General features: G+C 37.5%; 1 protein-coding gene across 2 annotated transcripts in view; it reads right to left on the bottom strand.

The window, feature by feature from the left end:
• The window catches only part of kri (uracil phosphoribosyltransferase krishah), a 156,187-nt gene that overhangs the window by 16,901 nt on the left and 123,559 nt on the right, over window positions 1-15,727 (bottom strand). Inside the window, exon 6 of one of the 2 annotated variants that reach the window (XM_090379363.1) lies at window positions 7,315-7,413. The exons of the other annotated variant lie outside the window; for it this stretch is intronic. Within the exon in view, the coding sequence (XP_090235489.1) occupies window positions 7,315-7,413 (99 nt within the window). The remainder of the gene's footprint in view (window positions 1-7,314; window positions 7,414-15,727) is intronic. 2 annotated transcript variants of the gene reach the window in all.

Genomic DNA, 15,727 nt, shown 5'->3' on the forward strand with positions numbered 1-15,727 from the left:
AGGACTAGTTTTCTGCTTATGTGAACTTTTATCAGTCCACTTATACCAGATGATTGCTCATAAATTTCAAAAGTTGAAATTTCTGCATTCTGTTTCACACAGAGTTCAAATAATTATCATCTATTAAGATTTCACTAAGCTTCTGACACTGTTCCACATGAAATACAGCCCTACAAATTGGAACAGTATGATACTGAAAGTAAGTTAAAGCTGTAGATAAAAGGATGGTTTAGTGTCAGACAGGAGAGGATGATTATTAGCCCTGAGTTAGGTGTGCATGGTTTTTTTGATTCCAATAATATTTCAACAATTTGTGCTTCATCTACTCTGTCCACACAGCTGAAACTCCGAATAGTAATTTTTAAAATGTTTTCTTTGTATTTTCCACTGAAAATTCAAGAAATGTCTGTTAATTATTGCACAATTAGGAAAAATTCACGATTAAGTTAAACCTCATTATATGCACATGTTGATTGGCATCTGTCATAATATTGATAATAAGCTTGCTTTAATGCCATGCACTTTCCTCCAACCAGTAATGCTCTCTGGCTTCATGATATTGATGCATCATCTGGAATCAAACTGTTGATGCATGCACTTCACATTTCATGTAGCGAGTGCTCCTGTTACTGACAGGATGGCATCCAATTGCAACATTTGTTGAAGTGTACAGTTTTTTTAAATTTGCATTCATTCACTGCAGGTCTAAAGGAGTTTAATTAATTTCAAAAATTAATTAAAAACATGTTGTTAATATAGAACATGGCTTTTTCATAGTTATGTTCAGAAAAGATTGAAAATAAAGGTAGCATAAAAAAATGAACAATTTTGAATTGAAATTTGTTTTTGCTGATTTTTTCAAATTTTTGCAAGCAAAGGGAAATTTCGAATTTTTGTATGCCTAACTCAGGGTTGATTTGGCACTGTTCCTCTTGGGCTAACTCCAGTAGTGGATTCCTTCAGGGTTTAGTGCCGGAACCCCTTACTGTTTTCAATATTTATTAACGACATCGATAAAGACGCAATTTTAATGTCTAAGTTTGCAGATGATACAAAGGTTGGCAGAAATCAAAGTATACTCATCATCATCAGCCATTTTCAATCCACCCAGGATGACGGCCTCTCCAGAAACTTTCCAGTCCCTTCTGTTTTGTGTAATGGCCATCCATTTACTGCCCATAAACACTTGAATTTCATCTATCTATCTCTGTTGTCTTTCAGCTCTTCTTGAGAACCATTCTGTTATTTTCTGTTATAAGTGGAAAGTAAGCACTTGCAGGGAGACCTGACTGAAGTGTTTAAGGCTTTAAATGCTGATAGCTTCTATCAGCATTTAGTTTACATTAAAGTAAACTAAATGCTGATAGCTTCCTTACTCATTCTCAGTCAACACAGATAAGGGGACATAAACTTAACCTTGAAAAAAGGATAATTGCAGGATAGATGTGTAAAAATTTGGTTAAAAGCCATAGAGTAACACTGTTAGAACAAACTTCCATGTAGTGTTGGAGACATGGGTAATAAATGTAAGGAAGAAGACAAACTGTTAGAGGGAATGTACAGGTAGGCAAAGAGTTCATATATCTCAAGAGCACAGACTAAAAAGGACGCAGAAGTGCAAAAAATTTATTTTTCTAAAAAATAAAAAAGGGAAACCCTATAAACATGAAATCTCATAATTGTAATGCCAATACTACTTTCAAATTTTCTAGAAAAGAATGACTAAAAAGTAATATGCAACTGTTATAAATACTTGAAAATTTGCATTTTCAAAATTCATTAAAAAAATGTGGATATGTATTACACATGCACAGAGCTCATAATTTTATTAATTAATAAAAAATCATGCTATAGAAATTTTGCAGATAGAATCCACAAATTTATTGGCAAAAAAAAAAAAAAAAAAAACATTCACTGCACTTTGATCCTTTAAGCATACGGGGCTATTGAGCAGTTTCATGCAACTAATTAAGTTATATATATTCCCCCTCACACACATATTCTTAAGAGTTAATACTAATTCTTGTTATAACCATAACTTTATAAGCAGATCACACAACTTTTGCTTTCTTTGGAAGTGGAGAAGCTGGAATACCCCTCCCACCCATGGAACTTTGCTGTGTGCTCCCTAGATAATGGTGTAGCCAGATTTTCTGCTGTTAAAATCTTTGCCAAGAAGCCATCACCTCCTCCATCAACCCTTTTTCTTATCTCCAAACAAATCTCAATGCACATACTTTTGTTCTAGAGTCAGCATTAATACTAATAAATTCAAGGAAGAACTGGACAAACTTTTGGAGCAAATAGATGTGTGTAATGGGAAGTTTTTGTTTTTTTTTTTTGCCTGATACTGTATAACCTTGTTTTCTTGCATCATATGCCTCTACTAATGCTAATGCATTGTTGGGACCCTATGCACACAGACAACTTGTGCAAGTGATCATGTACTATGCTTGAATACTACCCAAAAGTTATGCCCATGATATCAGTAAGGCTCCTCAAAATTGCACAGAAATCTTTGCACACTACAGCAGCAATGGTTGGTTACTGCAGATACCTGGATCACAAGACCTTGTTACATTAGCATTAGTAGAGGCATTTGATGCAAGAAAGCAACCTTATGCAGCATCAGCCAAAAAAAAAAAAAAAAAAAACCACTTCCACTTCACCCCTCTATTCGTTCAAAATACCTGTCCAACTGAGCCTTAAACTTATTTAAGCTATCAACTTCCACGACAAGGGAAGGACGTCTGTTCCACCAACCAACCACCTGCTGGCTAAAGGCAAATTTCCGCACTTCTATCCTACATCAGTCTTTCCTCAATTTGAATTTATGCCCTCTCAGGTGTTTATTCTGAGCGAGAGGAAGAATCCCATCAGCATTGAGCATGCTCAAACCATTCAAGGCTTTATACACCTCTATCAGATCACCTCGCTGGTGCCTAGTCTCCAGACACTGTAATTTGCAAAACTTAAGCCTTTCTACGTAAGAGCACCCCTTTGTTCCATTCACTAATCTTGTTGCCCTTCTCTATACACGTTCCAGCAGCTCTACATCCTTCTTGAAATGAGGCCTCCAGACCTGTATACAGTACTCTAGGTGTGGCCTGACCATTGCCTTATACAATGGAATAATCACCTCCTTATCCCTGCTAGAAAAATTCCTATATATCATTGACAATACATCATGAGCTACTCTTGCAGCCCGTCTGCACTGCTCAGAGAACTTCATATCTGCCTGCACAACCACCCCCAGGTCCCTTTCATTCTCTACCACTGTCAGTGTAATACCACAGAGTTGATATGTTGCTCTGAGGTTGCTGTTTCCCATATGTAGTACTTTACATTTGTCAATGTTAAACTTCATTTGCCACCTCTCAGCCCATCTGCTCAACCTTTCCAGATCCTGTTGCAGCAGCATAGTGTCGGTAGTGTCCTTGACAACCCTACCTACCTTTGTATCATCTGCAAACTTCGACATTAAGCTTGATATACCATCATCAATATCATTTATGAATACAGAAAACAATAATGGACCCAACACTGAGCCCTGAGGGACTCCACTAATAACATTAGTCCACGACGAGCAGTGTCCATTGGTTACCACTCTCTGTCTTCTCCCCCTCAGCCACCCCTTTATCCACAGCAGCAATTTGCCTCCAATGTCACACTGCTCCAATTTGTGCAGCAGCCTTCCATGTGCAACAGTATCAAAAGCCTTTCTAAGATCCAAGTATATAATATGGACAGTGCAGTGTTGAGTCAGTTTGGTGTGACATAAGCATTGGGAGATCAAAATTGAGAGTAGGAGTGTGCTATAGGCCTAATGACTCTGATGAGTATAATAAGGAACTGTACAGGGAAATAGAGTGGGCCAGTAAATCAGAGAGTCTTATAATGGGAGATTTTAATTTCCCAGATATTGACTGGAATTTGGGGGCTGGTTACTCACGCACTAGCAAGGCTTTTGTGGATTTATTGGATGATTGTTTTCTACATCAGCATGTTCGGGAGGCAACTAGAGGGAGTAATACTCTTGATTTGATTATCAGCAGTGATTCTTCATGCATTAAGAATCTGCAGATAAATGAACCACTAGGTGGCAGTGATCACAGTGTGCTAACGTGGGATTTACTCAAAGAGGTAACTACCATTAGGGGTAAAGGGAAGGGTTATTGCTTCCGTAAAGGCGACTACGATGGACTGAGACAGTATTTAAATTCTATACAGTGGGACCAACTGATGATGTTACCAACAGCAAATTCAAAATGGGAAGCATTCAAAGAACTTATCTTGGAAGCTACTAGGCTTTACATACCAACTAAGAAATATTGTTCAAGGTTTAGGCCAAAATGGATGTCAGATGAACTAATGAGGCATATGGCAGAGAAGAAAAATGCATGGGATACTTACAAATTAATACATGACACAGAAGCCTATGATAGATACAAGTTGATATGCAACCAAGTTGCAAAGGAGGTTAGGCAGGCAAAGGCAGATTACGAGAAATCCTTGGCAAGGGATGCAAAGAAAAACAGCAAAGAGTTCTTTACTTATGTAAACTCTACAAGGAAGGGGATGAATCAGATTGGTCCACTTGATATTGATCGGTCAACTGTTGATGATCCTGCTCAGGTAGCTAACAAACTAAATGAATATTTTGCATCGACATTCACACATGAGGAGTTATTCAGCAAGGGGAATGCCAGAGGTGTATTCAACTCTAGCAGTAAGCTACAGAATCTTGAAATAACTGGGAGTAAAGTGGAGGAGAAACTGTTGAAGATAAACACAAGAAAGGCACCCGGGGTGGATGGGATCTATCCAGTTATATTAAAGGAGGCAGCAAAGGAAGTAAGCAAACCCTTAGCCATAATTATGAGAGCTTCCTTGGACTCAGGGGAGGTACCCATAGACTGGAAATGTGCAAATGTCACCCCAATTCACAAAGGAGGATCAAAGGCTGACACAAGTAATTATAGACCTGTGAACTTAACTTCTGTTCCAGGAAAATTAATGGAGAAACTGGTTAAAGAAGCACTGCAGGATCATTTAGACAAGACTTCAGTTATAGCTCAGACACAGCATGGTTTTGTTAAGGGGAAGTCTTGCCTGACCAACTTGATTGGATACTATGATGCAGTCACAAACGAACTGGATGCAGGGAATAACTTTGATATTATATACTTGGATCTTAGAAAGGCTTTTGATACTGTTGCACATGGAAGACTGCTACACAAATTGGAGCAGTGTGACATTGGAGGCAAATTGCTGCTATGGATAAAGGGGTGGTTGAGGGGGAGAAGACAGAGAGTGGTAATCAATGGACACTGCTCATCGTGGACTAATGTTATTAGAGTAGCCCCTCAGGGCTCAGTTTTGGGTCCATTATTGTTTTCTGTATTTATAAATGATATTGATGATGGTATATCAAGCTTAATGTCCAAGTTTGCAGACAATACAAAGGTTGGCAGGGTTGTCAAGGACACTACTGACACTATGCTGCTGCAACAGGATCTGGAAAGGTTGAGCAGATGGGCTGAGAGGTGGCAAATGAAGTTTAACATTGACAAATGTAAAATACTACACATGGGAAACAGCAACCCCAGAGCAACGTATCAACTCTGTGGTACTACACTGACAATGGTAGAGAATGAAAGGGACTTGGGGGTGGTTGTGCAGGCAGATATGAAGTTCTCTAAGCAGTGCAGACGGGCTGCAAGAGTAGCTCATAGAGTATTGTCAATGATATACAGGAATTTTTCCAGCAGGGATAAGGAGGTGATTATTCCATTGTATAAGGCAATGGTCAGGCCACACCTAGAGTACTGTATACAGGTCTGGAGGCCTCATTTCAAGAAGGATGTAGAGCTGCTGGAACGAGTACAGAGAAGGGCAACAAGATTAGTGAATGGAACAAAGGAGTGCTCTTACGAAGAAAGGCTTAAGTTTTGCAAATTACAGTGTCTGGAGACTAGGCACCAGCGAGGTGATCTGATAGAGGTGTATAAAGCCTTGAATGGTTTAAGCATGATCAATGCTGATGGGATTCTTCCTCTAGCTCAGAAAAATCACCTGAGAGGGCATAAATTCAAATTGAGGAAAGACAGATGTAGGATAGACGTGCGGAAATTTGCCTTTAGCCAGCGGGTGGTTGGTTGGTTGGTGGAACAGACTTCCATCCCTTGTGGTGGAGGTTGATAGCCTAAATAAGTTTAAGGCTCAGCTGGACAGGTATTTTGAACGAACAGAGGGGTGAAGTGGAAGTGGGTTTTTTTTTTTTTTTTTTTTGGCTGATGCTGCATAAGCTTGCTTTCTTGCATCAAATGCCTCTACTAATGCTAATGCTAATATCAAAGTTATTCCCTGCATCCAGTTCTTTTGTGACTGCATCATAGTATCCAATCAAATTGGTCAGGCAAGACTGCCCCTTAACAAAACCATGCTGTGTCTGAGCTATAACTGAAGTCTTGTCTAAATGATCCTGCAGTGCTTCTTTAACTAGTGCCTCCATTAATTTTCCTGGAACAGAAGTTAAACTCACAGGTCTATAATTACTTGTGTCAGCCTTTGATCCTCCTTTGTGAATTGGGGTCACATTTGCACATCTCCAGTCTGTGGGTACCTCCCCTGAGTCCAAGGAAGCTCTCATAATTATGGCTAAGGGTTTGCTTACTTCCTCTGCTGCCTCCTTTAATATAACTGGATAGATCCCATCCACCCCAGGTGCCTTTCTTGTGTTTATCTTCAACAATTTCTCCTCCACTTTACTCTCAGTTATTACAAGATTCTCTAGATTACTGCTAGAGTTGAATACACCTCTGGCTTTCCCCTCGCTAAATAACTCCTCATGTGTGAATGTCGATGCAAAATATTCATTTAGTTTGTTAGCTACCTGAGCAGGATCATCAACAGTTGACCCATCGATATCAAGTGGACCAATCTGATTCATCCCCTTCCTTCTAGAGTTTACGTAAGTAAAGAACTCTTTGCTGTTTTTCTTTGCATCCCTTGCCAAAGATTTCTCGTAATCTGCCTTCGCCTGACTAGTATCCATCTTTAAACTGTCAAAACTACTATCTACTTATGTTTTAAAGACACCAGCACATTCGTTAGTGATGTGTTTTCTATACAACACAATCTACTTTCACAAAAATTTTGTTTAGTAAGCAATCAACAATAATAGCTTACTAATCCTTCAGTAATCCAAATCTTTCTCTACATAAGTTTACCAAAACAGAATCATAATTATTTAATTTTTTTTTTTTTTTTTTTGAAATGTTGCATTTATTGGTATATTTAAAAACAACTTACCATGAGGGGTACAAAACAAATTCAACAAAATTATGTTTTCCTCTCGAACTCCATGCTCTTTTAAAATTTTCACAGCTTTAATTACTGTATTTCCTGTACCTGAAATTATGAAAAGAGTAAGAAAATAAAAACTAGATAATGAGATGTTGAAGTATTTTATTATTTCTTTTTTTAAGTGGCAATTCCAAACGTATAAGGTTTAGAATTTATGAGGGGTAATCATTTAATTTGCAGACTGGTTTAACATTTTATGTTTACCCCGTAAACTTTCCATAACCGCTGAACAGAGCAGACTCTGTGTGTTTGCATGCCAGTACTTGTCAAGCTAGTGTTGCATGGAGAGAGTTTTTTTAGCTGCATGTCACTGATGATTGTTTTGAAGCAAGTCTCAAGTTGGACATACAGATTAAACAGTGATATGTGATTCGTTATTGTGTCAAATGGAGCTTAAATGCATTGGAAACAGTTAAAGAGATAAATGAAGCATATGGTAATAGTGTCTTGGTAGGGTGGCCATATTCTGGTGTGACCAAACTTTCCAGTGTGAAATGGTTTCTCCATCAAGACAGTGCCAGGTCCCATATGGCTAATATTGTGCAGCCAGTGATAACTGCCATAGGTTCTGAGATTCTGCCACATTCCCTCCTTATTCACCGATAGCTTTGTGTGATTTCTTCCTGTTTCCAGTCTGAAGAAAGCTCTGAAAGGAAGCATCCAACACAATGGAAGCACTTTGTAGTCTTTCGAAAAATAGCTTGCAAGAAGTATTTAATGCATGGGTATGATGGTGGCGAAAGTGTGTGAAGTTCAAGGGAGGGTATTTCGAGAAGGAGAAATCCACAGAAGGTTTAGATATAAAATGTCAAGATAAGATCTTGCACCAGCCCGCAAATTAAATGATCATCCCTCGTAGTACTCTAATACAGTTGATGGATTACAGAAATTTACTGATATTTTATGGTAAATTATTCCCATGTAAACTTACACATACCGTTGAAAAGTATATATGAAGATAATTTCCAATATTGTGCTTATAATTTCCAGAACTGTGCTTATTCAAACTAACAAAGAAACTAACAGGCAGCTTTACATTTTGAAATGCTCTATAATAAATTGTGCTTACAATTCCTGATCTTATATTGTATCTTATTTACAATACTATGGTGAAAAAATTCATTAAATCACCTACCTTTCTGTTTCTATACACATTACTACATGATTAACGATATCAAAACATAGTATCTTGATCTTGTGTTGCCACTACTTGAACGTATTAATTTTTTGATTCACATTCAATTAAACTGAAAATCCATATACTTTCCAAAGCAAGCACACTTCCAAGATATTTATTAAAAGATGAGGTTCATGAATTTTCACCGTACAACCTTCTCCTCCAAGCCTAATATTAATGCCACTCATAAAGGCATTACATCTTATCCTATAAATTGCAAAAGGTTTTGATATCGTGGCCTGACTCTCTCTCTGTACCAATTAATTTTCTTCTTTTCTACAAAACAAACAATTAGATAAAGATGTAATGGAATATTATTTTTTGATATAAAAAAGTATCCCTTGAAATATTCATATCTCTTATTGCAGTCTTTATTAGACCACATGCAGATCTTTCCAATTTTTTCTTTCTTTCTATTTTGTACAATCAGTATTCCGTACTTAGTTTGTACAACTCTTCCCTCTTTCGCAAGTCATATTCTAACAACAATTCAAACAAAATCCTCGTCTTTACTTTTTTGTCAAGTATTTTAAATTTTTTATCCTCATCAGGGGTGTATGTAAAATTTCAAAATAGATTTTTGGGAGCTACCAATAATAATAATAATAACAGCAATAATAATAACAACAAAAATTATCAGACATACTGAAAGGGGCTCCTGATCAGAGCTTTGTCCCTGAGCCTCCAGATATTTTTGCATGGCCCTGTCTACATCTTTGGTAGCTATGTAGCATGCCATTTTGGCCACTTCAAGAACCATGATCTCATCTGTCTGTCAACAGGAAACTTTTTTTTTTTTTTGGGCCAAAGGACAAATTCCTGACTGACAATGCCTGCTTAAGACTGTTTGACTGCTTTGTCACCTAGATCATTATTTCCATTCATGCTTTAGATGCATAAATGTCAGTTATTCCCATTTTAACATATTTAATGATTTGGTCTCACAGAGTCTGATGTGTTACTGACACAAGGAGGTAGGAAGTCAATCTGCTATAAACATCCCTGTTGATAACAATACAGTCCTGCTCTCAAATTTTGTCTGTCATACAAGTATACTTAACATAAACTACTGGTTGGTTTCTCATCATAAAATGGGTAAAAATGCAAATGTTAACTAAGAGGGTGATGAAATAAATTTCTCACTACTTAGCATTATCATTTGGATCTTTTAATGTTTTTAAAAATAAATTTTAAGTAAGGTAACATTAAGCAAAGTCTCTCAGTACTGTACTTTGTTATTTCTATTTATCTGAAAAGTAGGAACCGGAGAACATGACAACTAATGCAGAATAATGATTTGCTGAAAAATCACAGAACACTGCATCATGTGTATATAATTTAATTAGTTTAACAAATTAACAATTACATTAAAATCCAAGCACCTTGGAAGACTGTGCATCCTCACGTGGTAAAAAACTAAAAACAATAATAATAGCAGCATACAGCAGCTACAGACATTACTAAGTGGCTTTGGAACAGTGTTATGGAATCTGGGAATCCAGGGCATATGGGAAGAGGTGTTGGAGTTTGGTTCTATTGTCTTGATGAATGCGATTGACTATGCCTAAGGGACTATGACTCATAGCCTTTGTTTAGCTGTAAACATCCACTACATGCTTCTTATAATAAAATATAAATAAATAAATGAATCAACTGCCAGTAGCATGGCAAATGAGTAGAGCAAATATTAAATTAAAACCATGCATAATAAAATAAAAGGGGAGGATGAAGAAAAGAGTATTGAAAAAGGCAAAATATACAATACCAATTAACAGAATTTTGGAATGTGCCAATTCAATGAAATTTGGTGGCACCCAGACAAAAGCAGCAGGCCTGAACTGCATGAAATATCATTATACGGAAGCGAAAACCAAAACCACAACACATGACCAACTGAAAATAAAAAATAATATAGACTGACTATTATGCTTCATCTTGATGGAGGACCACAAGGCCAATAATGGCCAGGGAATAGCTGCATTTCGAACATTAGACAAATCCAAGCATTATCGAGCCAATACATCGATCAAACCAAAATGCGATGGATTTGAATAATGGTGGCCCTTATGCAGTGAAAAATTATAATGTTGTGTATTATAGTTAAAAGTCATTGTCTGGCTGTTTAGCTAATGGCAGGCAAAATTAGGAAGGTAATTAGGATAGAAATAGACACTCCTGCCCTCTAACTTTAACATAATTTAACATGACATACTCTTCAATCATATACTGTTTACTTTCCTACAACTAAAATTCTTTTAAACTAAAATTCAATGATTTAATTATAATACACAACATTTACATAAATAAGCTCTATCTATCCATAGCCGAGTGGTCAGGAGCAGGAGTGCAGTAGCACATGCTCTTTGAGTAGACCGGGGTTCAAGCCCCTGACTGCTAAATGCGGTCAATCTGCCAACCCGCACTGAACCTGAACCAGCGTGGTAGATTATGGTCCATGTCCCTCAGCATGAATTGTTGAGGAGGCTTCCATCCTGCAGTGGATTGATAATGGCTGCAGTTTTATGTAGACAGATGCAAGATAAGCAAGTAGTTTCGTGAAAATTATTTATACAAAAACACACACACATATATATATATATATAAAAAACTTACTTTTACAAGTTCTCCACTTGTCAGCGGTGGCCTTTTATTTCCAGGTGCCAAGTTTGCCTATCCATCCACAGATCATCATCTTAATTCCTTTCTCTCATAGCGTGTGCTATTCTTCTTTTCTGAGCTACTCAAGCTTTCCCATGTTTTCTTCTACCTGGAGGAGATTAATAAAATACTTTTTCTGGCTATCTCGTATCTGGAATTCTTCTGACACGACCGTACCATTTTCCCTCCCACTCTTTGTACCACAGATTCTAGCTAGTGCATCTGTTCTCTAATGATTTCATTTCACACTTGCTGGATCCTAGGTATACGATACCTCCTTCTTGAGCCATCCATCTCCACTGCACATAACCTTTGTTTCTGGCACTGTGTTAGGGACTATCCCTCACTTCCATATATCATTAGATTAAGCATTAGTAGAGGCATATGATGCAAGAAAGCAAGCTTATGCAGCATCAGCCAAAAAAAAAAAAAAAAAAAAAAAAAGCACTTCCATTTCACCCCTCCGTTTGTTCGAAATACCTGTCCAGCTGAGCCTTAAATTTATTTAGGCTATCAACGTCCACAACAAGGGATGGAAGTCTGCTCCACCAACCAACTACCCACTGGCTAAAGGCAAATTTCCGCACATTTATCCTACATCTGGCTTTCCCCAATCTGAATTTATGCCCTCTCAGGTTTTTCTGAACAAGAGGAAGAATCCAATCGGCATTGAGCATGCTCTAACCATTGAAGGCTTTATACACCTCAATCAGATCACCTCGCAGGTGCCTAGCCTCCAGACACTGTAATTTCAAAACTTAAGCCTTTCTTTGTTAGAGCAACCCTTTGTTCCATTCACTAATCTTGTTTCCCTTCTCTGTACTTGTTCCAATAGCTCTACATCCTTCTTAAAATGAGGCCTCCAGACCTGTATATAGTACTCAAGGTGTGGCCTGACCATTGCCTTATACAAGGGGATAATCATCTCCTTATCCTTGCTAGAAAAATTGCTGTATATCATTCACAAGACACTATGAGCTACTCTTGAGACCGTCTACACTGCTCAGAAAACTTCATATCTGCCTGCACAATTACCCCCAGATCCTTTTCGTTCTCTACCACTGTCAGTGTAGTACCACAGAGTTGATACGTCACTCTAGGGTTACTGCTTCCCATATGCAGTACTTTACATTTGTCAATGTTAAACTTCATTTGCCACCTCTCAGCCCATCTACTCAATATTTCTAGATCCTGTTGCAGCAGCGTACTGTCATTAGTGTCCTTAACAACCCTGCCAACCTTTTTATAATGGAAATTGCACTACCCTTTCATCATTATCATATGTTCCATTATAAGAATCAATTTTGAATGACTTTGTGATATTCTTCTAAAGTACGTTTCTGGAGGTCACGACCAAAAAAAAAAAAAAAAAAAAAAAATCGCACTTTCTGCTGATTTATTGGGCTTTTTTGTTAGTGCATCTAATTATAAATGGGTAGTAAACTCGATCTTATTGCTTTTGTGATAATTCTGATAACTGCAATTGTGTGGGTTTTTTCGCTATTATGGTGAAATGTGTTCCCCCTTAACTGAAATCTTCAATCATATAAAAAACATAAATTTTCAGAATCCCTTTTCGTTCCTATTTACTTATTACAATGGTGAAGGGAAAGCAACCAACAAAAGGTGCAAGTGGTGGTAGTGCCAGTAAACAAAACAAAACTGATTTAGAAATGAAGATGAAAATGATTAAGAAGTACAAAGCAGGACAAAGTTTGTCATATATTGCAAGGGAATTAGGTCTCGCTGCTTCAACAGTGAATGCTATTTTAAAGGACAGTGCGCATATAAAAAAACATGTCAAAGGATCAATGCACTTAAGATCAACAGTGATCACAAAACGGCATTGAGGTACTATATCGAAGATGGAACAGCTGTTAATAATATAGAGGGAAAATCAGATTCAGAAGCGAGTGCCCTTGAGTCTAATGACCATTCAAGCAAAAGCAACAAGTATTTATAAAGATAAGTACAGGGAACCCCAACCCAAGTTCGTGGCAAGCAACGGATAGTTTAATAGGTTCAAGCATCGCGCTGGTTTCCACAACATTAATGTATGCAGTGAAGTTGCCAGTGCTGATTCTTCAGCTACAAAGATATTTTGTGATGTGTTGGAAAAATTGTTGATGAAGGCGGCTGGCTATTCAATGCAGAAAATTTGTAACATTGATGAGACTGCTCTGTATTGGAAAAAAACTGCCGGATCAAATATACATTGCCAAAGAGGAAAATAGAATGCCAGGTTTCAAGGCATCAAAAGGTAGGGCCACACTCTTGCTTGGGGCTAATGCAGTGGGAGATTACAGATTAAAACCACTGCTTGTGTACCATTCTGGAAATCCTTGTGCATTTAAGAGCATCAATAAAGCCACCCTACCCATGCATTTCCGATTGAACCAAGGAGCATGGATAACAATATCTCTCTTTGAGGATTGGTTTAAATACTGCTTCATTCCCGATGTTTAAAAATATTGTAAAGACAACGTTCCTTTCAAGATTTGCTTTATTACATAATGCTCCTGGACATCCTACACATCTAGATGATTTCAATTCGAATGTGAGAGTCATATTTCTATCGCCAAACATGACTTCACTCATCCAACCTATCGATCAGGGTGCTATTTCGAATTTAAAAGCATACTATTTACGCACAACATTTGTTCAGGCATTGTCTGCAGTAGATGATGAGAAACATTTTACATTAAGAGACATTTGGAAATCTTACAATATTTACCACACCATCTTAAACATTAATAATGCCTGGGTGGAAATTACTAAAAGTTTAACTGGTGCATGGAAGAAAATATGCCCACGGCACGTAAAAGGATTCAAAGGATTTGAAAAAGACGAATCATATGAAGTGGTTACAGATAAGATTGTAAAAGTTGTAGAGCTACTTTAGTTGGAGGTTGATGCCAATGACGTGGAAGAGTTAATAGAGGAAGAAGAGAAGGAATTATCTAACAAAGAACTTATTGACTTGTAGGCAACGATAGTGAAAGAAAATGCTGATGAAGCTCAAGGTGAACCAAATGAGAAGCCGAGATGCTTCATCACTAGAGAGATGGCAATGGCATTTCACGAAATTGCATCAGCAATGACGAGGTTTGAGAAGATGTATCTTGCCAGTGAACGATTCTTAAAAGTTAACAGAGGGGTGAATGATATGCTTGCTTGCTACAAAGAAATCTATGATGAAAAGAAAAAAAGCCACCATCAAGTAATCCATTAATATGTTCTTTCATAAGACTGAGCAGCTAACCCCTTCTAATTCTCCACAGCCCCCAACCTCCGCAGCGGTATACTTATCAGCTGACGATGCCAATTCTGGCAATAATGCTTGAAAGGTAAAACTTACTGAGGTTATGCCCCTCTCCTCTTTTTTTTAGTAATTTTATAATTTTGAAATTTTTTTTTAATTGCACGCTTTTGTAATTTTTCCTGCGCATGAAATAAAAAATTTAATAAATACAATAAATAATTCTATTTACATGTTCGTCGAACATTTCTTTTTTGATTCAATCAATCCAGTGAGCACAGTTGCGAGTGCTGCACGAGCATGGGGGAAATTCAGACTTACATAGTTTTACATGCAGCGCAACCTTTACATAAGTTGGGGAGAGTTCCTGTATAGTAAATAAAATTGATGAATCTGAAGTGCTGATCAAGACATCAAAGGCAGATATTGTTGGGATATAAGAGACATGGTGTCACACAGATATAAGCAGTGCAGAATTGGAATTTTGGGAGTACAATGTGTACAGAAAGGCCAGACAGAATAGGAAGGGAGGAGGGGTTATGCTATTAGTTAAGAAACATAAAATCTAAAGAAGTGGATCCAGTTGACATGGGTGGACACAGTGCAATGCTCAGTCTGTTGATGTGACATAAACGCTAGGTAAGGGAAAATGAGAGTAGGAGTATGTTATAGGCCTAATGACTCTGATGAGTACAACGAACAGTTGTGCTGAGAAATAGAATGGGCCAGTAAATCAGAATGTAATGAAGGATTTTAACTTTCCAGATATTGACTGGAACTTGTGGGTTGGTCACTCACATGCTAGCAAGACTTTTGTGGATTTATTGGAGGATTGTATTCTACAGCAACATGTTCTAGAGACAACCATAGGGAGTAATACTCTTGATCTGATTATTAGCAGTGATTAATCATGCATTAAGAATTTGCAGATAAAGGAACCACTAGGTGACAGTGATCACAGTGTATTGATGTGGGATTTATTTAAAGATGTAACTACCATTAAGGGTAAAGGTAAGGGTTTTTTTGTTTTCGTAAAGGTGACTACAGTGGTCTCAGACAGTTTTTAAATTCTATACAATGGGATCAACTGATGTTACCAACGGCAAATTCTAAGTGAGAAGCCTTCAGGGACTTAATCTTGGAGGCTATTAGGCTTTTTATACCAATTAAGTTCAAGGTTCAGGCCTAAATGGATGTCGGATGAATTAATGAGGCTCGTGGCAGACAAGAAAAAGGCATGGGATGCATATAAATTATCAGCGACA

Source organism: Mastigoproctus giganteus, chromosome 8, assembly GCF_048544385.1.
Source record: "Mastigoproctus giganteus isolate SK-2022 chromosome 8, ASM4854438v1, whole genome shotgun sequence".
Lineage (NCBI taxonomy): Eukaryota > Metazoa > Arthropoda > Arachnida > Uropygi > Thelyphonidae > Mastigoproctus > Mastigoproctus giganteus.